Source organism: Podarcis muralis, chromosome 1, assembly GCF_964188315.1.
Source record: "Podarcis muralis chromosome 1, rPodMur119.hap1.1, whole genome shotgun sequence".
NCBI lineage: Eukaryota > Metazoa > Chordata > Lepidosauria > Squamata > Lacertidae > Podarcis > Podarcis muralis.
Window position 1 is genome coordinate 116,404,044 of NC_135655.1, and position 25,986 is coordinate 116,430,029.

The 25,986-nt window shown below is 45.3% G+C and overlaps 1 protein-coding gene across 3 annotated transcripts in view; it reads right to left on the reverse strand.

Annotated features, from left to right (window-relative positions):
* ITGA6 (integrin subunit alpha 6) overlaps window positions 1-25,986 on the reverse strand; it is a 63,734-nt gene that overhangs the window by 17,629 nt on the left and 20,119 nt on the right. For 2 of the 3 annotated variants that reach the window (XM_028749613.2, XM_028749614.2), the window contains exons 2-15: window positions 23,347-23,474; window positions 21,858-21,937; window positions 20,088-20,343; window positions 15,603-15,734; window positions 12,360-12,573; window positions 11,537-11,730; window positions 10,602-10,690; window positions 8,479-8,606; window positions 7,049-7,144; window positions 4,736-4,797; window positions 3,520-3,707; window positions 2,023-2,181; window positions 491-606; window positions 198-387 (exon numbers count right to left, since the gene is read on the reverse strand). In XM_028749613.2, coding sequence (XP_028605446.2) covers window positions 198-387; window positions 491-606; window positions 2,023-2,181; window positions 3,520-3,707; window positions 4,736-4,797; window positions 7,049-7,144; window positions 8,479-8,606; window positions 10,602-10,690; window positions 11,537-11,730; window positions 12,360-12,573; window positions 15,603-15,734; window positions 20,088-20,343; window positions 21,858-21,937; window positions 23,347-23,474 — 2,032 coding nt within the window. Of the gene's footprint in view, window positions 1-197; window positions 388-490; window positions 607-2,022; window positions 2,182-3,519; window positions 3,708-4,735; window positions 4,798-7,048; window positions 7,145-8,478; window positions 8,607-10,601; window positions 10,691-11,536; window positions 11,731-12,359; window positions 12,574-13,554; window positions 13,672-15,602; window positions 15,735-20,087; window positions 20,344-21,857; window positions 21,938-23,346; window positions 23,475-25,986 lie in introns of all 3 variants that reach the window. The other variant, XM_077917019.1, reaches the window with a different exon arrangement.

A 25,986-nucleotide genomic window follows, 5' to 3' on the forward strand; every position in this document is an offset into this window, starting at 1 on the left:
ATGAAATAACAAAAAGGTTCTTTGAACGTCCGCATCACCTGGGACTCATTAGCAAAGAAAAAGCGTTTTACGTGCATTATCACACGGCGACACGAGATGACATTGTGGAGTCCTGTCTTTCACCAATGTGATTTCCCATGATAAAGTTTACAATGCGTTTTCCTGAAATGCTTTTTTTACACGGAAACAGAACTTACCGGAAATGCTTTCAGCTCCCTAAAAGCAGAGTAAGTCAAGCTATCTGGAAAGGTAGCTATGAGTCTAGCTTCGTGGGCATCTTCACCATCTGCCTCAGGATCTCTTGGGTCCGACGGATTGTTTGTCACTGTGATTTCAAGGGCAATGTCTTTTTGGTCTTTGAGGACAAGCACTGGAATGTTGTTCTTACTAAGGACACAGAACGAGTCAGGTTTTAGGAACTGGAGGGAAGAAAAGCCTCCAAGGAACACAAGCGACTTTATTTTCAAAACTGGTATCCTTAAAGACTTACATTGGTAAATAGGAAAATCTGTCTTCATTTCCTTCTTTGGTGCAAAATCTGTAATGAAGCTTCAAATTGCTGTGGCAAATATTGTCTTCTCCACAACCTTCTTTCAGGAACTGCACCTACAATGAACACAAGTTTAGATTTGAAACAGCATCGAATTTAAAGAGTTACAGCCACATAGGAAACAGAGGAGGTATAGTAATTTTGCGCCACGAGTCACTTTTTTGGTCTTTTTCCACACGACACCTAAATTCAATCAACCCAAATAGTGCTGTGCCAAATTTCTACACCCAAATATTTATGAGGTGCAGAATTTGCTTTCAAGGAGTTTGAAAAGCCTGACAATGTACAGTGGTACCTCGCAAGACGAATGCCCCACAAGACGGAAAACTCGCAAGAAGAAAGAGTTTTCCGTTTTTCGAGGTGCTTCACCAGACGAATTTCCCTATGGGCTTGCTTCGCAAGAAGAAAGCCCATAGGGAAATCTCCGGGGACCTCTTTTAAAATGCTGGCGGTCGGGAGCAAAGACTTTCGCCCACCACCGGCCTTCAGAAGAGGTCCTGGGCCTTCGCTGCCGCCCGCCAGCATTTTAAAATCGCCCCGGGACAGCGGAGAAGTCTCCGCTGTCCCAGGGGCTTTTAAAATGCTGGCGGTCGGCAGCAAAGCCCTCCTGTCCCCGGAGCTTGTGGGGCGGGAGGTGGGGAGAAGGGCTTTTCTTCCCACTGCCAGCCTTCAGAACAGCCTTCTGAAGGCTGGCGGTGGGAAGAAAAGCCCTTGTCGTCGTCGTCCCCCCCCCCAGCCTTCAGAAGAGGTCGGGGGACAGACTGTCCCCGGACTTGGTCTGAAGGCGGTTTCCATAGGAATGCATTGATTGATTTTCAATGCATTCCTATGGGAAACCGTGCTTCGCAAGACAAAAAACTCGCAAGAAGAAAAAACTCGCGGAACGAATTAATTTTGTCTTGCGAGGTACCACTGTACCTATTATTGGTCTTGTGCCTATATACCGTATTGGCCTGAATATAAGCCTCACTTTTATCCCAAATCCCGACCGTGAAAAGTTAAAGTGCTGCTTATATTCGCGACCTTACGGTATGCAGCCAGGAGCGGGGGCAAACAGCAAAGCGACGCCCGCCCCGTGCGCAGCCCCCCACCCTCTCCCCGCAAGGCTGGGAAGGGAGAGACCGAGGAAGGGGAAAGGCCGCCCGCAATGCCGCCCCCCCCCCCCAGTATGCAGCCAGGAGCAGCAAGGAATGGAGTGGCTTATTTGGGGGTATTTTTTCTTTCTTTCTCCCCCCCCCCACCTCCAATTTTAAACGTTTAGCTTATACAGTCATATCTCATGCCCCCTGTGAATTTTGGATTAACAGACAGTGCACTCAACAAGCATGCAGGCATTACAAACACAGATCTCTGAATTGTTACTCAGACAAACCTTTCCTTCTTTCTATGTGTTTCTGAGACGTGGTGCAAAATGAACTAATCAGGCTGGAACAGATCTCAGGATTAGAAAAGGAAGGGGGGGGAAAACTTACTTCCGCATTAACTGTACTTGGTTCATTGGAATTTAGAATGGGAAGAAGTTCTGGGAGCGACCGTCCTTGTCTCCTCCTTGACTGAGAGCTGGACTCAGAGCCGTTTATTGCGACGCCAACTGTTATAGGAATTGGACGCAGTTTATCTTTGATATTTTCCTAAGAGATACATACATTTGAATTATTAGCACACAGAATAACCCCCTGCTGGGTTTGGCAGCAAATATCCTGGCTTCAAACTTACTGTGTTCAGCTTTCACAACGGCCCCAGCCTCCACAATGCCATCACTGTGACAACATCTCTGTCTCCAACATTGGCATATTAGTTCAACCGGCTAGGGCCAACCCACAAATATAAAAGTAACTACTCGCATTGCCAAACTATTTATGTATGTGACAGCAACAGCAGCAGCTAGGATATTATATGCGCAGAAATGGAAAGAAGAGGAGGTTCCAATGAAGGAGGAGTGGCTTTTGAAAGTAAAGGACTATGCATTCAAAATGATGAACTTTTTATAGAGGAATGGAGGCCTTTAGTGGACTATTTTTTAAAAAAACATTAAAGTCAAATGAAATGGTGGGCAAATTCCTTGCTTGTAACACCAAAGGACGCAAGCAAGGAATTTGTTCCTAGGGTGCTTACATACATGCATAATGTTTTGATATTTCTATCATATAACACCAGTCTTGAAAGGCCTACACTGGCTCCCAGTACGTTTCCGAGCACAGTTCAAAGTGTTGGTGCTGACCTTAAAAGCCCTAAACGGCCTCGGTCCGGTATACCTGAAGGAGCGTCTCCACCCCCATCGTTCAGCCCTGACACTGAGGTCCAGCTCCAAGGGCCTTCTGGCGGTTCCCTCCCTGCGGGAAGCCAAGTTACAGGGAACCAGGCAGAGGGCCTTCTCGGTAGTGGCGCCCGCCCTGTGGAACGCCCTCCCACCAGATGTCAAAGAGAACAACAACTACCAAACTTTTAGAAGACATCTGAAGGCAGCCCTGTTTAGGGAAGCTTTTAATGTTTAAAAGGTTATTGCATTTTAGTGTTTTGTTGGAAGCCGCCCAGAGTGGCTGGGGAAACCCAGCTAGATTGGCGGGGTATAAATAATAAATTATTATTATGTTATGCAAACTCCTTTTGCCTGAACTAAAGAAACAAACATGACATTGTTATTCTGTGCAATGATTAGAACATGCAAACTCACGGAGCTCGCAATAGCTGGCATACATGTTGTTCACCTGTATGTTCACAACAACTCTGTGAGGTAGGCTAAGGCTGATGGAGATGGACTTGCCAAAGGTCACCCAATGGGCTTCATGGCTGTGTAGGAACTTGGCCACAGGTTTTCCCAAGCCAGCTTTCTAATCACGGCATCACAACGGATCTCATATGTGACCACAAGCCGGAGGCCACCTCAAGTTCACCTGAAAGCGTATTGTTGGCAAAACTAGACCTGAATGGGGCATAATTAAAAACAGAAGCCTCTGGGCTTCTCATACCTGCAATACGAGTTTTTTTGTCACACACTCTTCTTTCTTCTGTCCTTGGAGAGTCACACTCCCACTCAGCTGATCGGAGAGTCGCTCAAGAGACTGCCCTCTGGAAGAGAGTCGATCGGAAAACTGCACTCTGGATGGCCAGCCCGATCGCCTCCTCTCATTTTCTACTTCAATTGTATAGTTCAGAACTGGGAAGGGGGGGTTGGGGGTTGGAGTGGAACGAAAAAGAACCCTCAGAAATAGTATAAGGGAAGACAAGTTGTACCATGTTTAATTCACTGCTCTTTGTTTAAATGGTACTAGAAATCAACGCAGTTCGGCCTTCCTAACCTAGCTCACTCTAGATATTGCTGGACTACAAATCCCACCATCCCTGCCTTAGGGGGCTTATGGGATTTGTAGTCTGTGGATTAAACCACAGAGCCTAGGACTTGCCAATCAGAAGGTTGGCAGTTCGAATCCCCACGATGGGGTGACCTCCCGTTGCTCAGTCCCTGCTCCTGCCAACCTAGCAGTTTGAAAGCACCTCAAAGTGCAAGTAGATAAATAGGTTTGCCAGAAGCAGCTTAGTCATGCTGGCCACATAACCCGGAAACTGTACGCCGGCTCCCTCGGCCAATAAAGCAAGATGAGCGCCGCAACCCCAGAGTCAGTCACGACTGGACCTAATGGTCAGGGGTCCCTTTACCTTTACCTTAACACGTGGGGAGGGGCCCCAGGTTGGGAAAGGCTGGTATACTATCTTACAGATGTTGTACATTATCCCATTTTTTCCCTTGCCTTGCCTTGGAAGGCAACAAGTTTTATTTTATTTTTTTAGTTTTTTTTATAAGCATATAAAACACATACATATACATTTAGTACACATACATAACACACTACCTTATTTTCATAACATAAAACGTACCTACATTACTCTATATAATACCTACCTATACTGTACATATCAACATACCTACACACCTAGGAAGGCAACAAGTTTTAAGACCTGGTCACCTTGCAAGATGCACCACTGAGCTGGCTTTGTAAGGACACAAGTGTCGAACTTCAGGCATTTTTGCATGAACACGTGAAGTTAAAACAATGCAGAACAGGGGATCGCAAAAAAACCCCCAAAACAGTAATTGGGGTCCATGGACACATTTGCAAATGGGAAAAATTGTTGTGGGAGTTACGCTTAACAATATGCAAGTATCGTTATATCATAGCAACTTACTTAGTTTGGGGTTGAAGTCACTGGAACTAGCTGTGTACTCAAAGCAGGCTTCAATGTTCACACTGGAAGAATTCAAGAGCACAGAAATAAACTTCAAAGAGTTCAGCACTGTAGACATTTCACCAAAAGCTGCTGGAATCTCGAGAGTAAATGCATTGCTTCAATGCCCACCCTCTATAGTCAGGTACTTGGTGCCATAAACACATCTTCTGTCGTCTTGAGGCCTGGTATTTGCATTGTCCCAAGAAGGAAAAGGGAAAGAGACTGCTATGGTCAACCCCTTGAAATCCTTGCTGCTCCTCTGCCTCTTCACTGCCACTACCCCATCGGCTCTAAGCAAGTGATCAGTAGAGCTGGGCGATATATACGCCATACCAGTTAAAAGACAACTGAAGGCAGCCCTGTTTAGGGAAGTTTTTAAAGTCTGAACCTGTATTGTTTTTAATATTCAGTTGGAAGCCGCCCAGAGTAGCTGGGGAAACCCAGCCAGATGGGCAGGGTATAAATAATAAATTGTTGTTGTTGTTGTTGTTGTTGTTGTTATTTGTTTGAAACCGGTATGGCGTTCAGATCACAATACTGGTTTCAGACAATTTTAGCTGGTTTCAGACAATTTTACCAGCTCATCCACTCTTCCATCTAAGCGATGGGCGGGGTTTGCAACCCGGCCCAGAATCCCCGAGCCTGGGTAACACCCCACCTTGCTTGCTGGACCGTCGCTCCGCCCCCTCCCCGGCTAGCCAATCAGATGCAGGCTGGGGGGCAGAGTGAGGGCCAGGTAATGGCAGGCTCCAGCTGACCTTCTCCTAGTCGGTATATTGATAAATTGTCTGAAACTGGTACGGCGTTCAGATCGCGCTACCGGTTTCAAACAATCTGAGCTGGCAATACGTTGCGCCAGCTCAAGTTGCAGGCGGAGCTGAAGAAGGTTCTGGGGGAGCACCTTCTTGGGCTCTGCCTGCCTGCGTCTTTAAGGAAGCCCCCCGCCCCTCCGGCTTGCGTGAGCCTGAGTGGTATTCGTACTTGCTCAGATGGGGGACAGGACGCTTCCTGCCCCCCAGCTGAGCAGTTTAAGGAAGCCCTGATGTCCCTCCAGCTTGCTCAGTAGGGCTGGGTGATGTATCTCAGCTGTTTCTTCTTCCCGTAAGGTGGTGGGGATAGGAAGACGCAGCTGCGATACGTTCCAGACATCGTGATGTATCAACGTACAGTGGAACCTCGTGTTATGTACCGTCCTCCTTGCGAACGCTGCAGGTTACGAATTCCCCTAACCAGGAAGTAGATGCCCCTTGTTGCGAACTTTGCCCCGGGATGTGAGCGGAAGTCGCGTGCGGGCAGCACGGCAACAGCAGGAGGCACCATTAGCAAAAGCTGGCCTCATGTTATGAGCAGTTTCGGGTTACAAACGGACCTCCAGAACGGATTAAGTTTGTAACCAGAGGAACCATCGTATTGCAGTATATAGCTGCTGAGATACCACGCTGTTGAAAACCGGATGTCGCCCAACCCTAATGATCAGGGGCAAGAACAATGAGAAGAAGTGCTTGCTTGGTGTTCTGGGCAACGGTCCCAAAGAGAAAAGGCAATGGTGACTGTAGCAAAAATGGTGACTCATGGAGCAGGCGCACTGAGGACACCTTGCCCAAGGGTCTTCAAAAACCTGGCAGCATGGTCTCCACCATAAAAGCTTTGTAGGGCTCCGGCCTTGAGCTCCAAGGAGGAGAAGCCAGCTGAGACCAGGACTGCGATGCTGGTGGTACAAAGCCCACAGAATCAGAGGCTGGTGGTTCAGAGCTCACAGAACCTGAGGGTTGGACCCTGAAGAGCTGAGCCAGGACCCTCAAAGTCCCCTAAGCATGGCTGGCCAGAAGAATTGGGTGCCTTCCATATTACAACACTTGCCCAACGGCACAGGGAAGAAGTGTGCCTGTTGAGCGGACACAGAAATGCAAAGCAACGTTCAGGCCGGGTCTTTAAGAACTGCGGCCTTCAGGCTAGGAGAGTAGATATTGGTAAAGACGGCGAGGAGGAAGAGACCCATGAGGCCCTGCTGCCTCAATAAGTGAGAGGGATGGGTTGGAACAATGGTCCCTTGCTTCCAACATTACCAAGGCAACATGGCAAGAAGAGGCATTGTTGTAGCTCTTAAACAATACAGGAGTAACATCAACAATCCAACCTAACAGGTAACAGTGTATTTGCAGGCTGGCATAGTAACCTCCCATGCACCATATAGTGGAAATTCTCGTGCATATGAAACACATGAACGTTTGCCAAAACATTGAAACAAATATTAGGAATTAAATGGCTTACCAAATTCCGCTGGGGACTTCACAGTTTTTTTTCTTTAGGTCTATTCTGCCGGGATCTATCTTAATAGTTTTCTTAACGTTCACCACAGGCCGCGATCTTGTATGTCAAGAGGGAAGAGGAGGTTGGGGAAGAAACTTGTTATTTCGATGAATGGCACTGGAGGAAGGAATTCTTAGGCTAATAAACAGGGAAAGTCCCGTTGGGCTTTCTATTTTCATGCTGTAGTAGGGAGAGGCTCCGACAGAGTGGCCTAGTTCTTTGCAGTGTGTTAGCACCGAAAGCACAAGAGGGTTTAGAGTAAAACATTCCATCAAAATATGTTGCACATCTGATAAACAAAGGCTGGATGACTGCATTTAGAATAAAACTGAATTCTCTTCCTCAGTCCTAGTCTGTCTGTCATTCTTTCTGTCTGTCTGTTTTTATGCACAATTATTCCCACAACAGTGGCAACTTAGGCCTGGATGACATTCTCCTGTGTCTGGACTGTTCTACTTCAGGCAGCAGCAGTGGTGTAGCGTGGGGTGGGGGCCAAAGGGGCGGTTTCCCCATGCTCAAAACAGTTAGGGGCGCAAAATTTCAACACCCATTGCTGCCTCAACACAGCTGCACGCTTCTGCCACAGAGCTCCATTGAAAACAGCTTCTACGTGCGAACCAGGAAGTGACCTCTCCAGACAATGGAACTGCTCTTATTTTCTTATCGCTGTGGCTGCGATCTCTTGGGTGACATGGATGTCACTGGGCAGTTGAATGCACACCCATCTGTTTCCCTCCCTCCATGCAGCCCCGGGTACTGGCAACCCACGCTATACCACTGGGCAGCAGATAGAGTCACATGACTGGCTTGGCCCTCCACACTGGAAAACAATTCCCTGAACACTGAAAGATTGATTGTAGGGGGGGAGGACTCTAGGCCCCCAACAGTCTGAAATGGTATAGTCCAAGACACATTTACTATATCATCATTCCTATGTCTGAGAGAATTATGCCCAAGTGCCTGTGCTCTTGTTCAAGGACTCACTCCTTTTAATATTTATGAAAGTTTGGGGCTGAGCCATTCTTAAAAGATGAAAAAGACACTGTGGAAACTCAGGCCAACTGTTAAGTCTAGTCTCCTCAAAAATGTTTGGGCTCAGTGGCACATTTGGAAATCCAAGAAACTGTTAGGGTACCCACTTCACAGAAGAAAACTGGTGATGCTCAGACACCCCCCACCCCTCCAAATAAACAAAAAACCTGTGCACGCCCCATAACAAATAAAAAAACAAACAAAGAAAGCAGGAAACCGCCCAAAAAACAATGCCCCAAACCCTCAGTTATTTTTTTAAGGGTGACAAAGGAGGTGTCTGAGAACAACCAGGGTGTGACAGGTGCCACATTGAGGACACCAGAGTTAAATCAAGGTTAAATCAAGAAAGCGCCACACACCTGTAAACAGCTACAGAATCTGAAAGAGACCCAACAGCAATATCAGGATAGGAGTTTTTGTCAAGGTCCATGTTTCCAGTGATAGAATAACCAAAGGACGAGACTCCGTTTGCCCCACCATCCAGAATCTGAAACAGTGCGAAAAAATGGAAATTGTTATGCTGTATTTTGCTACTTGACTGCGATCCATATACACTTGTCTTTGCTGTTTTCAGTGTATTGGATTTTTGGAATATTCTGATATGTTCATGTCCCTGTATACAGTCCACATGTCTCTAAAGATGAAGGGTGGTTCAAAAACATTTAAATAATAAATGTATGTATTTAGCAGCTTCATCTGGTGTGGGAAACCTTTGGCCCTTGAGATGTTGCTAAACTACAATGTCCCTAATCACTGAACAGGATTGCTATGGCTGATGGGACTAGGGGTCAAACAACTTGGAGGGTCAAAGATTCCCCCTGCAATTAGTGGAACGTCACCTTAGGAAAAGGGCAGGGAGTTAAATCAGACATAGAAAAGGGTCATAAAAAGGGGAGCACAGGTAAAGGAAGTCAGAAAGGAGCCGCAATGGGGTACACACTATGGAAGAGGGTGCTGTCAAATGTCACAGAATTATAGGCTACCGTATTGGCCAGAATATAAGCCGCACCCGCAAATAAGCCGCACCTTAAAAATTCGGGGGGGGGGAGGGGAGAGACAATAGCCGAATATAAGCCCCTCCCTTAAAATTGGGTTACAGGCTGAAAATCGCTGTGGTTGGTAGAATTGCAACTCCGAGCCAATTTAAGCCTTTGATCTTGCAAGCCCGCAAAAGTTACCGTAGAATCGCTGAAATTGCAAATCGCTATTCAATTGGCTGCAATTCCACAGGCACTGACTCCCGTAAACGGCAAGTGAACAGTCTCAATCTCGCAAATCGGCAATAAAACATTTTTTTGTTCCGTTTTACCGTATGTCTGTTTCGGCGGCGATATCGTATAAAAGCCCATTTTTGTAAGGTTGCAAATTTAAGCTGCACTTTCAACTTTTCACGGTTGGAATTTGGGGGAAAAGTGAGGCTTATATTCAGACCAATACGGTATCAATGAAAATTAGGTGAGCACTTCCCACTGAAAAGAACTAGCCAAGCATCTATCTCATCAACACCAATCTCCAGAACCATAAGTCATTAAAAGAATTATTGATTAATGCAGTTAAAAAGAGTCTACTGAAAAGCCATCGGGACACATAGTCAATTCCCCCCCCCCCAAGATTTCCTGTCTGCATAAAGCTTATAAATAAAAACAGAAAAATCAATGGCAATTAAAACAATAAAAGAATATCACGTCTGCATTTATTAGGAGGCAGGCCATGCTCCACGCATGCAAAAAAATAATAATACAAATCTGAAGGAAGAGCTGAATTCTGCAACAACAGGAAAAAGTCTTTTATCTTATTTTCTAGAGAAGGCAAAAGACTTAGCAAGCAGCGTCTCTTAAGAGGAATAGCTTGAGGAAACGTAGGACAAAACTGTTCCACTCAGAGAGCTACAATTTCCAGAGTGCTTTAACAATCAACCCCTCTTTCCAGGAAACTACGGAATTGAAGCTCTATTAGGGGAATAGGGATCCCAGTTCAAAAGCACATCAAAGTGCAAGTAGTTAAATAGGTACCGCTCTGGCGGGAAGGTAAACGGCGTTTCTGTGTGCTGCTCTGGTTCGCCAGAAGCGGCTTAGTCATGCTGGCCACATGACCCAGAAGCTGTACGCCGGCTCCCTCGGCCAATAAAGCGAGATGAGCGCCGCAACCCCAGAGTCGGTCACGACTGGACCTAATGGTCAGGGGTCCCTTTACCTTTTAACAACACTCAATGCCCTTATAAAGAACTACAGTTCCCAGGATGCACTGGTGGAAAGCAGGACTGTTTAAAGTGGTATGATATTGCTTTAAATGTATAGTGCAGATGGGGTTTTACATGAAAAGATATTAGGCAGAGAAGAGAGTGCTGTGCAAAGTCAAAGGAGAGAGAGAAGCAGGTGGCAGAGAACTATAAGTGGGCAGTTGCTTGGGAGAAGCTTAGGAAACAAGCGAAATAAATATTTCAGTTCCATTGGAAGGAGAAGCGAACGTCACTAGCTAGTACCTGTGCTGGTTTTGTGTTAATCCCATCCTTGGAGCCATGATAAATATATACCTTGCCAGAGTCGTCATATGGAGCCCCTACAGCAATATCTGTTGTATAAAAAAAAAGAGAAGGACAACAACAGTCAAACTGAACATGCAGGTTTTCAAAGCTACGTGGATTGCTCAAATAAGGCAGGGCCCGTGGAGTTTGTGCAGGGCCCATGGAGTTTGTCCAGGCCCGAGAATCAGAAATTAGACGCATTTGGCAGCTGGCGCAGGTCCAATGGCGACCACGTGGAGATCTCTGGATGCCAGGAAGGCGACTGGGGAAAACAAAATGTTCACTTAGAGAAGGATCTGAAACATTTTCTTCCTTGGAGCTTGAATTTGTTTTATTCTGGATTGTTTTATTTGACATTGTCATGTTGTTGTAAACCGCTTTGAGATGTGTTCTTTAAAATATAAAGCGGTATAGAGATGGAATGATGACAACTTCCTTTAGTAGTGTTTTCCTTTGAAATGTTCATGTGGTTTTTGTTGTTGCTAATTTTGCTGTGTTAAATGTGCTTTTGTAGTCGAACCTCCTTTATAATATTTCATCTTGAAATATTTAGTTTCCCGTTAATCATGTTGCTTTGAATGTATACTTTCTATTTGACTTTCGCCAGAGAGCAGGCTATTGGGTTTTGTTTTGTTTTTTTGCTTTATTATGTCCTTTATGTCCTCATTTTGTCTTTTTTATCTTGTGATCCACCCTGCAATCTTCAGATGAAGGGCGGTATACAAATTTAATAAATAATAATAATAATAATATTCTGAATTGTTTTATATGATGTTTTGATGTAAGTTGTAAACCGCCTTGAAATATTGTTCTTAAAAATAAAACGTGGTATAGAAATGAAATTCATCATCATTATCATCATCAAAGAGCAGGCCAATCGTTTTCCGGCTTACCTTCGAAGCCATCTTGGTTAATGTCACCAATATTTTCGACTGCGATTCCAAACATGGAGTCTGCTGGTCCTGTGAGCCGAACTGGTTTGACTCCTTCCCACTTGCCTTCCTGGTTAATGTAAATGTACACAGCACCGCCAATTTCTCCTTCCCTGTCAAAGTACTGCGGCGCTCCAACAACAATATCTTGCCAACTGAGAAAACAACAAGTTCATTGTGTTTAAGGCAACTGTGAGAAGCAGGTGATAAACGTGACCTCAGAACGACAACATGTTCAGCAGAGTGCACAATTCAACACAAGGCTTCCAAACAAAACAGCTGCTCAGAGAGATCTCTTGAATTCAGTTTTAAGAAGTTTGGTGATAAACGGCTAGATTTCCACCCCCCTGGCCATTTCTACAGTACTTTGCTGTCTTTTTTTACGGTGTTCTATTCTCACTGAACTCACGACCATCTTGCCAAGTTGGTCACTGCTCGTCCAGTTTTTGCATGTATGGAACTTGGGCTGCATTCCTATGATCACTCACCTGGGAGTAAGCCTCTTTTAACTCCATGGGACTTACTTCTGAGTAAACATGCACAAGATTGTACCGCTCATACGAGTGACTCAAGTCAAAGTTCATGATTGGGAACAGCCTCATTTCTCCCCATAGCTGACAACTTTCCCCTTTTCTTGTGAGGAATCCTATCCGGAATAAGGGAGTTTCCCTTAAAAAAGGGGAAACGTTGATAGCTATGTTTCTCCCACTTTGCAAAAAAAAGAAAGATGTGATCACATTTCCCCATGGTACTAGAAGAAAGAGGAGCCAGAGGGCAGACTTACCCATCTCTGTTGAGGTCTACAACAGCCACATCATAGCCAAAAGAGGAGGCCAGCCCCTCGCCTTCAAATGTGTGCTCGGGAGACAATGCCCGTTGAATGACAGTGTCTTTTTTCAAAAGGACAACCGCTCCACTGTGGTTTGCTCTCGGAGCTCCAGACACGAAAGTGAGCTCATCCTGCGAAGTGATGCCTTTTCCAGAGTCCAGAGAAAAACCTACCGCACAACATAAAACAGACGAACAGTTGAAGGTGTGGTGCTATTGTAGGGCAAAGCCTCTGTGATTGTTGCTATGTTAAAGGGGTGACTGGAAGCACAGGGTCAATGAAAATCCACCTAACAGGTTCTACACATGTACATTAAAAGCTTAAACCTGTCCTCTCCCAGCAGACACTGAAGCAGACTCAAAGCAGCACATACAGTGGTACCTCGGTTGTCGAACGTAATCCATTCTAGAAGACAGTTTGACTTCCGAAATGTTCAACAACCGAGGCGCAAAGGGCGGTCTGCAAAGTCAGTGGAGAAAATTGGGGGGGAAACGCAGCGGAAGCTGTTCAAATTCTGAGGAGCGTTCAAAAACAGAAGTGTTTACTTCCGGGGTTTCGGCGTTCGAAAACCAATACGTTCGGCGTCCGAGTTGCTCAAAAACCGAGATACCACTGTATACAGTGCCGATTTCAGAGAGCCACGTTCACAGCAATTTCGTTGTCCTTTCTTCAGACTTTGTAATAAATAAAAATCGATTCAAGCGTTCACTTGCTTTAACAGAGCACTCCCATGATGTTAAAGGAATGTTAAGACCTCATGAAAAATGTATCATGCTTATGGCGTGATTCCCCCAGGTATGGATGCTGAACTTCTACATTCAGCTCACACAGGTACAGTAAACAATTTGAGCACTCCCTCTTTGGAGCGGCCACCTTCATCTTATTGGCTCCCCTCTATCCACGTTTTGGTGGAGCAGTCAATGAGGTCCACAGGTTCTCCATCCATGACATGCAGGCCCTTAGCCAAGCCAGCACCCCGAAAGCTCGAGTCCTGAGGATTCTTTTTCGCCCAAAACTTTCAGAAGTTCCCTCGTCTCTTTTGAGCATTTTCCACAATACGCATCAACTTGAAATGGAAAACAATGATTTTGAAAGTCTGGAATGTAACGAAGGAAGCGAGATGGACAACCGCTATTCAGAGGTCACAAACCTAGATAGCTATTCATCATCAGATCGGTGGCCTTGCCTACCCTGACGTTGGGAGGCAGTGTTTTGTACACAAACTGATCGGGGCTACCAAAAGACACACTTGTCAGGAAAAGGAGACCTGCAAATGTGGGTGGAGAAAGAAGATGAAGGAAAGAAAGAAAGAAGGACAAGTTAAGCAGAGAGCATAACAACAGACTTAGGGGGAAAACCTGAAGGAAAGCAGAAGTTTTACCAATGGAAATACCGTGGTACCTCAGGTTAAGTACTTAATTTGTTCCGGAGGTCCGTTCTTAACCTGAAACTGTTCTTAACCTGAAGCACCACTTTAGCTAATGGGGCCTCCCGCTGCTGCTGCTGCACGATTTCTGTTCTCATCCTGAAACAAGGTTCTTAACCCAAGGTATTATTTCTGGGTTAGCTGAGTCTGTAACCTGAAGCGTATGTAACCCGAGGTACCACTGTATAGGCAATCTACATCCTTTAGGGCCTTGCCTGAAGCTCCAGGGCATGTGACCTGTTGCCACACAAGAGGTTGGGAGTTAGCGCTCCAACCCTTCAATATCCATTAACATCTGCAGATTTTCACTCATGGCAAATGGGAGTCAGATTCGTGGAAACCTCCCCGCTGATCAGATTGCTGTGAGGGTTAAAAAGGTCCTGGATTGTAAAGTACTGTATTTTTCGCTCTATAAGATGCACCCGACCATAAGACGCACCTTGTTTTAGAGGAGGAGAACAAGAAAAAAAAATTCTCTCCCTCTCTGCGCAGTGCCTAAAGTGGGAGGAGAAACGGAAGGGGCTCCGTTGCTCCTCCCGCTTTGCTGAAGGGGTGCTGTGCAGCTTTCCCTCTCTGCGCAGCGCCTCTCCAGCGAAATGAAGGCAGAACAGCAAGAGGGATCGATGCGCAGCGAAAGCAGCGATCTCTCTTGCTGTTCTGGCTTCTGGAATAGCCATGCCAAGCCTCTTCAGGGCAGGAAGAGCGTTCCTCCTATTGCCCTGAAGAGGCTTCGCGCACCGGTCCCTCTTGCTCTCCTGGCTTCAGCGATAGCTGCGCAGCCTGCATTTGCTCCATAAGACGCACAGACATTTCTCCTTACTTTTTAGGAGGGGGAAAGTACGTCTTATAGAGCGAAAAATACGGTAAATTTGGATCCCACCTCAGAGCTTTAAAAAAAACAACGCTATATTAACTCAGCTTACACACGAACAGACTTTTCCTTCCATCCCCTTCATCAGTTTTAATGGCAAAATATCATCCTTGGCCTCAAAAGCTCCCCACAAAATCTCATCCCAAAGTGTGCTTTTACAGATGGGTCGCTATTCAATCCTTAAGGGCCTTCTTGGAGGAGACATGCGCAAACGCCGGTGAGCTGTTTGCCGTTCTTCACCGTTTGCGTTAAGAAGGAATTGTTTTCACCGTTCGTTGCAAAACGCCACAAAAATTGCACTCAACTGGCACTCAGAAAGCGAGGGCGAACCAAAATGCAATCTCGACAATTTGCCATATGACACACCAATCTTGGGGGGGTTAGCCATTAAAGCATTGCAAAGAGGCCTCAGAAGTTAGCTGACAAATTCGGGGTCCCTATCCGCTGGAGATATACCATGAACATCATTTCTTAGCCATCACAATCTTGTTGAGTAACATTAAACTTCCCTGTGCTACACATGTTGAGGTAAAATGGCTTAGGGCTACTAATCCACATACAGTACTTACTGTGTGTGTGTGAAAGAGAAAGACAGAGAGAGACATAGAGAGAGAAACAGAGAGGTTATAATCACGATGTAAAAATCTGCAAGTCCTCATCGGTGCTCTGAAATGTCTCATTACATTAGCAGCTCTTAGAGGTACCTCAACCAAGAGTACCATTTTACACTTCAAAGCAGTGGTGGAAATGGCAAAGGAGGGCACGGACAAAAAGCTCTTGGTTAAAACAAAAGCGGGTGGGGAGGGTCCTTAACTGAATTACTTTCCAACAGCGTTTCACTTTATCGCTCCACATTTGGGTAGTGAAATTTCCTCGAGATCTCTGAAGAGCTTCGTCCTACCTAAGTAACTGTTAGATGGAACAGGAACTAGGCTCTCATCAAGCTGGTTCTCCCCGCCAACTTCGTAAGGCCCATCGTCATAGATACCCATTTCAAAATATGACTGATTCCTTTGCTCTGCATGCACCACTCCTAGGGGGAAAAAATATGAAATGGCAAAGAACAAAAAAGTGGGATGAATGACAAAGGAAGGGGGAGCGGGAGGGGAATAAAATAAACTTTAACGGAAACAGAAGACAAAGCAACTATGGTATAATCCTTGTGGGAAAGGGAGGGAAGAACATTGATGCAACACTGTGTAATGGGCCCCATTCTAGACTTGGGTTGAAGTTGCAGGATGCAGCAAATATGTGATGCTATAATAATAATAATAATAATAATAATAATAATAATAATAATAATAATAATAATTTATTATTTATACCCCACCCATCTGGCTGGGCTTCCCCAGCCACTCTGGGCGGCTTCCCAAAAAATATTAAAATACTGTAATACATCAAACATTAAAAGCTTCCCTAAACAGGGCTGCCTTCAGATGTCTTCTAAAAGTCTGGTAGTTGTTGTTCTCTTTGACATCTGGTGGGAGGGCGTTCCACAGGGCGGGTGCCACTACCGAGAAGGCCTTCTGCCTGGTTCCCTGTAACTTGGCTTCTCGCAGTGAGGGAACTGCCAGAAGGCCCTCGGCACTGGACCTCAGTGTCCGGGTAGAACGGTGGGGGTGGAGATGCTCCTTCAGATATACTGGACTGAGGCCATTTAGGGCTTTAAAGGTCAGCACCAACACTTTGAATTGTGCTCGGAAACGTACTGGGAGCCAATGTAGGTCTTTCAAGACCGGTGTTATATGGTCTCGGCGGCCGCTCCCAGTCTAGCTGCCGCATTCTGGATTAGTTGTAGTTTCCGGGTCGCCTTCAAAAGTAGCCCCACGTATTATTATTATTATTATTATTATTATTATTATTATTATTATTATTTAATTAAATTTGTATACCGCCCTATACCTGCAGGTCTCAGGGTGGTTCACAACATAAAATCACAATATACAAACACAAAATACATAATAAAAATAAAAGCATTCCAATAATCCTCCCCCAACACCTGTTTAAAGGGCGTCAGATATCAATCGGGCAAAGTTCTGTTTACAGAGGAAAGTTTTTGCCTTAAAGGTGGATAATGAAGGCGCTGGCCAAATCTCACTAGAGAGAGCATTCCACGAGTGAGGAGCCACTGCAGAAAAGGCCTGGTCTTGTGTTGCCACCCTCCGGATCTTTCAGGGAGGAGGCACACAAAGAAGGGCCTCAGAAGAGGATCTCAGGGGCCAGGTGGGTTCAGAGAGAGAGAGAGAGGTGGTCCTTGAGGTATCGCGGTCCTAAGCTGCGGTAACCAAGGAAAATTGGCCAAGTAAGAAGAGAAAGAGAAGGCATAACTTTTCTCTTGCATTGCTCTCACAGCTCCACCACCTTCAGTTCTAATGGGATGGAATTGAGAGCACCAACTCTAGGCAAGGTATTTATTTGGACCATGTGGTGGCTGTCAGGGGAACAAGGGAGCTTGGGGTGCTCTTTTAACACACCCACCCACCATTAAAATGGCCTCTTCCGAGCCCCAGTGTACAAACAGCAAAGAACTGGCAACGGCACAACAATGGCAAAGGAGTTTTCCTCCGGTGCGCCAAATCATCCTCCAAGGGAGGTCCTCAGCACCTTACGTTCCCTCAGCCATCCTCCACCTTCGGTAAGGGCAGTTTTACTTCCACAACCCTGAGGGCTGATACAAAAAAACTAAGTGATTTGTGCTGATAATGAAAAGCTAAGTTACTCAGGAAGTCACGTTCTGAGTCCAAAGTCCACAGACAAGTCATTTAAAATCAGGAATTGTCTTAGCTAAAACAGAAGCCAAGTGATGTGGAACACTGGGTGAAGGGGAGATTTTTTTTTTTTAAAGTATGTGGCCTTTCCCAAAGTGGTGCCCTCCAGCTGTTTGGGTCTATAAGTCCCATCAGCCCCCTACCAGCGTGACCAACAGACATGCACTGCAACAACATGTGGACAAATTGGGACGGGCTACAGTAACAGGGAGGATCCTGTTTATCTGCATCTGCAAATGAGAGGTGACATTTCGCAAAGACTCTTCAGCGTGGATGTTTGGTATAAACTTTTTTTTTCAGGCGCTAATACCATAACATTTAAAAATGTCCATTATGTGAAATCCCTGCTGCTGCTGCTGCTTAGGTAAAGAGCCGTCCCCTAATTATGAAAACACACTTCTGCACTATTTAGAAAGCAAGCACTTCGGTTTTGACAGGTATACAATATGCTCTCAACTAAACAAATGTGTGTGTTTTTCCTCCGGGCCGTAAAAGAGCACTCTTCAAACCAAGAGCTGCGGCAATAAGTACCTGCAATTCAACTAAAGCAATGGCTCTTTATTTGACGCACCACATCGGGGTGGTCCAGTTTTCAGAATTTGGAAGGGTAAACTCAAGTACACCTTGCGCTAAGGGTCAAGGGTTTTGCATGGTTCACGTGTCGGGCACAGGGGCACGCTGCTATTTTTGCTGAGGAGAAAGGTCAGAGGAGAATAGAAGGCCACAGCTGTTGGCATGACAGAGTGCAGCCAAAAACAACAATCTTGTTTTTTTTAAAAAAGAAAGGTGGTATTTCACAGCTTATTAGCCTAAGTAAGCACAAACCAATTCCATCGGCTTTTATTTAATTTGGAGGCCACAAAATTCAACAGGATTTATTTATTTATTATTATTACTACTACTACTATTACTGTCGTTTTATTTTTCAAACACTTTCCCCCCAACTGAGTGCATTTTTACTTGGCTACAAAAAAATTAACAGTGATCTTGGCTGTGGCAACTAACCCTTTTTTGTTCCGGAGGCCACATTTACCCTTGGTCAACTCTTTGAGGGCCACATGCCTGTAGTGAGTATGGCCACCCTATAAAAGGTAAAGGTAAAGGACCCCTGGACGGTTAAGTTCAGTCAAAGGTGACTATGGGGTTGCGACACTCATCTTGCTTTTCAGGCCAAGGGAGCCGACGTTTATCCGCAGACAATTTTTTCGGGTCATGTGGCCAGCCTGACTAAACGGGACACCGTGACAGAAACCAGAGCGCATGGAAACGCCATTTACCTTTCCACTGCAGCGGTACCTATTTATCTACTTGCACTGGTGTGCTTTTGACTGCTAGGTTGGCAGGAGCTGGGACAGAGCAACGGCAGCTCACCCCGCCGTGAGGATTCGAACCGCCAACCTTCTGGTCGGCAAGCCCAAGAGGCTCAGTGGTTTAGACCACAGCACCACTCACGTCCCAGTAATACATCGAGTAGGCCACTCTATACTTTCACATGAGCACAAATGCACAGGGGGTGGAGATTACATTAAGGCTGGGTGATATATTGATATCGTCCAAAACCGATTTGAAGTCTGTATTGTGATATCCATTTCATAATTTTTGACCTGGCAATATATGGCAAATCATGATGCGCGTGTGTGTGTGCGCGCGCTATGCAAAAATCACAATGTAAGGAAAACCGTTAAGCCAACCAACGCTTCTCTCGATTCCTGCAGCCCTGTTAACTCTGCCTGTTCAGCTCTTCCTCGCCTCCTGCAGACGGAAGCGAATCTCAAGAGCAGTCGCCGGCAAAAATCACTATGTGGGAAAAGCTATGAAGCCAGCCCATGCCTCTTTGAAGCTCCACCCTTATTTCAGACATCGTGATATATCCGCTTATTGCAATGTTTCACTGGTGATATATCAGGATGTTGAAAACCAGGTATCACCCAGTCCTAGCTATAAAATGCCCCCCAGTTCTCAGCTGATCTATGGATGTTTATGGGGGCGGGAAAATGTGGGAACTACTGGCCTAGATAGACCAATGGTCTGGATCAGTATAAAGCACCTTCATGTAATTTAGTGAAAGCACCAATTCGGGAGCATGAAAAGCAGATACAGTGGTTCGCTTGGTTCTCGAACTTAATCCGTTTCTGGGAGTCCGTTCGACTCCCGAAACCGTTCGAAAACCAAGGTGTGGCTTCCGATTGGCTGCAGGAGCTTCCTGAACTCAATCGGAAGCCGCGCCGGACATTCAGATTCCGAAAAAAACTTCCAGATATCACTTCCGGGTTTGCGGCATTTGGGAGCCGATTTTTTCGGGAGCCAAGCCGTTTGAGTACCAAGGTACCACTGTACACCTAACGTTTTGATTTGGGGGGAAAGAGCATCAATGTAGGTTGGGGGGGTATACAGATCAAGAATCTACAAACAAAATAACAAAGTTGTTGATACTGTAACAGCAGCCAAACTGTAAACGGAGAACAGAAATCACAGAATCGTAACACTGGAAGAAATCACAAGGGTCATCTAACCTAACCCCTTTTTGCCCAACGTGGGGCTCGAATCCACAGAGTTTCATCCTCTACTGACTAAGCTATCCCGCAGGAGTGATCTTTGAAGAAAAATCCAAGCCATACCTTTCCAGTTATAAGCACCCGGTGCCCCGAACACAACATAATGAAAATCTCTGGTGAAAGTGGCAGCTACGCCTTGCTGGCAGGAGCCAAACTTCTCGTGGCCTCGCAACCGGCCATCGCAAAAGCTCCAATCCTCGCCACCCATTTCCTCGCTGCTGGAGAGGTCCTGATTCAGCACGTAGCACTTTCCAATGATATCTCGGGTTTCCTGGATCGTGTTGACGTACTGCCTTTTCTCATAGCGATGGGCACAAGTCTGAAAGGCATTAAGAACACCGTAGGCAATAAGCAAAGCTGAGCTGCCTTATCCGCAAGAGAAACGAAAAGGGGCCACTGGCACTTCAGCAGGGCAACTCTATGGAGGTTGGCAGGGCTGAGGAATTAAGAGGGTACAGTCCTAGACTGGCTGACATCAAGTTCACTGATATGGAATGCTTCTGCGTTGAATAGCCAACATGCTGCCATACCAAAGGACAGATGACTTTTAAATCATCTGGAAGTATGCGTTTTTATTTTGCCTCACAATATTTTTTCATTAGGACAGTTACGGGAAGTATCAGGGAAGCATTCACCAGTTTGATGGCCTTATTATTATTATTATTATTATTATTATTATTATTATTATTATACCGCTTTATACCTGGGGGTCTCACGGTGCTTCACAGGATAAAATGAAGATACAGTGGTACCTCGGGTTACATACGCTTCAGGTTACAGACTCCGCTAACCCAGAAATAGTGCTTCAGGTTAAGAACTTTGCTTCAGGATGAAAACAGAAATTGTGCTCCAGAGGTGCGGCAGCAGCGGTTTCAGGTTGAGAATGGACCTCCGGAACGAATTAAGTACTTAACCCGAGGTACCACTGTATAAGACCACAAAATACATAATAAAAATAAAAACAACAACCCAACAGCCCCCCTCAAAAAACAACACATTTTAAAAGGGCAAGGGATGTAAATCAAATCAACCCAAGGCCTGGTTAAAAAGGAAAATTTTTGCCTGGCGCCTAAAGGTGTATAATGAAGGCACCAGGCGAACTTCCCTGGGGAGAGCATTCCACAGATGGGGAGCCACTGCAGAGAAGGCCCTGTTCTCGTGTTGCCACCCTCCAGACCTCTGGAGGAGGGGGCATACGAAGGAGGGGCTCAGAAGATGATCTCAGGGTCCGGGTAGGTTCATATGGAAAGAGGCGGTTCTTGAGGTATTGCGGCCCTGAGCCGTTTAAGGCTTTATAGGTCAAAACCAGCACTTTGAGTTGGGCCCAGAAACTAATTAGTAGCCAGTGCAGTTGGACCAGGATCGGTGCAATATGCTCAAACCTGGCTGCTGAATTCTGCACTAGCAAAAGAACCTTTTTAAAGGTTCTGTGAATGTGTTCTCTTTTCCTGAGAATATGAATGTTGCAATGGTACCTCAAGACCACCGTGACTAAGGATCAAGAGAAGTATACACAGGATGCAAGTGAAACCTGTAACAAAATGTTGCAGTGTGGAGAGCTGTTGTTCTGATTTCCAACCACTCCATTTCCACCCCCACAACATAGCTTCCAGGTTTTCTTCAAGCCTGCTATGGCTTCACAATGATGGCCGATAGTAACATAATAGTAGCCATTCTTGACCTCGTAACCAATGGCATTCACGGTCCAAAAACTGGAAACAGAGGAAATTATTTCTTAGGTCGATTCCTAGTATTTTTCAATTAAAAATAAAAATGTAGTGAGAAATACCATTAACAAAATGTTTGCCGACTGGTGATTCACGGAGAACTTACCACGACTTTTCCCCCAGGCCCTTGACTCTGGACAGTAACACCCATCCACTGGTCTTCCTTGCTTTCTTTACTCAGATCAGCTGAAAAATTACAACAAGGTGATTTTATTATTTTTATTTTTTTAAAAAAACCCAACTTCTAAAATAACATTTCTCTATCGACTTACAAACATATTATTTTAACTACGACTCCGCTGATAGGTAAGGCTACAATTCTATACACAATTTACCTGGAGGAAAGTCTCGTTGGACTCAATGGGGTTTACTTCCGAGTAGGCATGCATACAATTGCACCATCTATTCATTCAGTACCTGAAACTGTCTTTAGATGGCAGTGTTTGCCTACAATATTCACACAGGACGTTTCAAATGAGCATCACTACCACATTTCGGCCTGAGAATACTAATATTATATTCAATTTTGAGAGGATTAAGTGATTTGCAGAGCTATATAATGAAGCTGTGACTCCTCTAGTGCCTTAATTGAGCTTTTTTTTATTTTTAAAGAAAGACCCAAAAATTGTTGAACCGGAAAGTTGTGTTTCCACACACACACCCCATGTCATTCTGCCTTTGAAATCCCAGTAATGTCTGGGAAAATCCAAACGTAATGGCAGTGAGAGGAAGGGAAGCCCTCCCAGGATGAGAGACTGGAAGAAAAAGGAACACTTCCAGGTGAAAGCTGGGAGTGTCCACCACTTTCTGGGTGAGACAAAGGTTAAGAGCTACCTTTTGAGAGAGGGCGTTTTTCTTTTTCTTTCCCTTTGTATTTTTTTTAGAATAATAATAATAATAATAATAATAATAATAATAATAATAATAATTTCCCCAGCCACTCTGGGCAGCTCCCAACAGAATATTAAAAATACAATAAAACATCAGACATTAAAAACTTCCCTAAACAGGGCTGCCTTCAGATGTCTTCTAAAAGTCAGATAGTTGTTTATTTCCTTGACATCTGATGGGAGGGCATTCGTCCTCTGCCTGGTTCCCTGTAACCTCGCTTCTCGCAGGGAGGGAACCACCAGAAGGCCCTCTGAGCTGGACCTCAGTGTCCGGGCAAAACGATGTGGGTGGGGACGCTCCTTCAGGTATATTGGGCCGAGGCTGTTTAGGACTTTAAAGGTCAGCACCAACATTTGTTGTGTTATTTATCTTCTTGTATTATGAAAAGGCTTTAATAAAAACTTGCTTTATTAAAAAGGACACAAGCATCAGGAAGTTCTTTGGCGTAACCTTCCTAGAAATGAATGAGAGTCACCCAACAGCATACCATGCTGATTTAGGAAAATATGGGTTCTGTGCCCATGTCTTAGTCAGAGGCACCATGGCACTGTTCTCAAATAATGGTCAATAACTTCCCAGAGCATAAATTAAAGCAACAAATAAGATTCCACCCCTCCCAAATGGTTTATTATTTTTTTAAAAAATGAGCGTTTGAACCTTGCATAAAACAGAACAGAACGAAGCCTAGATATTGCTGAGCTCACCTTTCTCGTCAAATTTTATCCGTGTGCATTTCGCATTTGGAGTTGCGATGTCACAGCTATACAACCCTCCAGTTCTATTGGCTAGCTGCGATGGGAAACCTCTTTCTCGAGGGGCACCAACCAGCAACCTGTTGAGAGACAAACAGAAGAACTCCGTCTGAGGAATAGACAGTGGGTGAATTTTGCAGAAGGAAATGCCGGAACCTGGGTGGAAGAAAGCTGAACTTCCAAAAAATTGCAGAAGAAAATAAAATGCAATAGATAGATATAGTCGTACCTTGGTTTTCGAACAGCTTAGTTCTCGAATGTTTTGGCTCCCGAACACCGCAAACCCGGAAGTGACTGTTCCGGTTTGTGAACTATTTTTGGAAGCTGAACGTCCGACGGGGCTTCCGCAGCTTCTGATTGGCTGCAGGAGCTTCCTGCAGCCAATCAGAAGCCGTGCTTTGGTTTCCAAATATTTTGGAAATCAAACAGACTTCCGGAATGGATTCCATTTGACTTCCAAGGTACGACTGTATGTGTACATTTTACATTTATTTGTTTTACAATTCCGCTTCTGTCTAGTTTGGAGGGCACGGGCTGCTTCCCACAAATAAGATATTGCAAGACATGTCAGAGAATGGCGTGGAGCACCAACTTCCTACCTGAGCTGTTCTTCGCATGGTGGGCACGGTGCCAATATAAATGTTGCTGCATTCCACCCCTCTTCCCAGCTCTTGCCTACTCCAGGTGCAACAAGCCTATATTGTCCTAAAACTGGACTTGGGTCTTATCTACAAGTTCAGCAGAACAAGGTGGTAAGAGTAATGGTCTGGTAGCAGTATGGATCATACCGCTTCAGCCACCAGGTAACTATGCTCCGTTGCTTTTTAAATGCTCCTCCAACTCCCTCCAATAAAAAGCCAGCAGAGCAGGCCTAGTAAACTCTGGTGAGCTAATCTCCAATGGATTTTTTTATTTGGAATGAGGTTTTGAATAGAAAAAAGACTAAGATAAGCGTGGCTTGGTGAGAGTCTTAAAGGGCAGATAGAGATGCCTTGAAGACTGCTTTTGACCCCCACCCAAAGCCAGACCCCATCACTCTACCCCAGGAATGTCCAAAGTCTGTTTCAGGGGCCTAATCTGGCCCGCCGGTTGGTTTAATCTGGCCCCTGTGGCAGTTTATTTCTTGGGGTAAGGTCAACTACATTGGTTGGCCCTTTGGTCGGCCCTCACGGCCCTTCCCTTCATCAAACCTGGCCCTCTTTGAAAAAGGTTTGGACACCACTGCCCTACCCAAATCTGGAGGGGCATCCATAAGACGGCTGGATGATGCCTCGTACGCCTCCTTCCGGCAAAACCTGCCGTCAAGCAGGTGCCAAACGTATTGCTCCGCTTTCCTTTGGATCACATCGGCGAGGCCGAGAGGGAAAGAAGAAGAAGAGTTTGGATTTGATATCCCGTTTTATCACTACCCGAAGGAGTCTCAAAGCGGCTAACAGTCTCCTTTCCCTTCCTCCCCCACAACAAACACTCTGTGAAGTGAGTGGGGCTGAGAGACTTCAAAGAAGTGTGACTGGCCCAAGGTCACCCAGCAGCTGCATGTGGAGGAGCAGAGACGCGAACTCGGTTCACCAGATTACGAGACTACCACTTTTAACCACTACACCACACCAAGGAGGAGTCTTTTCATCTGGGAAGCCCAGGACTTCCATATACGGAGCCCCAGGCTTGTGGCACAAGGAGGTCCCTTCGGTGCTGCTAATGCAGCCATTGGACTTCAACCCCACTGGCGCACTCCATTGTCTTTTGAGACAAGATGGATGTCAACGATGAGTCCAATCCTCAATATTGCAGCACCACACATTTACTTGCTAGAAACGGTCCCAGTTTCGAAGCAGGACTCGCCACTTCTGCTATGAAGGGTCAGTGGGCAGAGAAATATGTAGACAGTCAGGGTCAAATGTATATCCAAGGTGGCCTCCCAAATACCCTTGGTAATCTCATTACTGGATGTTTGTCTCTGCATATTCTCTCTCTGGACAGGCCTGTTTCGTTCAGCTGCCCTGACTTGCAGTCTCTGAAAGACCCGTCCTCCATGGAAATGTCTAATCTAATCCCTTTCTTTAAAGGTCATTAAAAGCCAGAGGCCATGCCCACATTTTATGGCCGTGAATTCAATAAATTAATCAACACTGTCTGAAGTGCTTCCTTTTTTTTGTCCTGTACCGCCTGTCAATCCATTTCACTGGACTTTTCACAACCTGTATTATTATGAATAACCATTGAATCATCTTCCTCTTCTGCTCCTTGGAAAGAAAGTAAAAACTTCTCCAAAAAAGATTCCCTGGAACTGCTCTACCTGCAAGTTCCACTGAACTCAGTGGCATTTACTTCTAAGACAGGAAGCACAGAATCAGACTGAAAGAAGTCAAATCTAGAAGAAACCAAAGTTATTAAATATATATGTGTATAAGTGTGTGTGTGTGTGTGTGTGACACATGCACACAAATATATTTTCCTTTTACTTTTTAAGAAAGGGAGGAAATGAAATATGCCTACAAGTTTCTTTTATAGCACATATATTTAAAGGGCAATAAAAGAGGAATCAAGGTGAAATTTATCACATGCCGCTGATAAGCACGCTAGTAGCTGTTG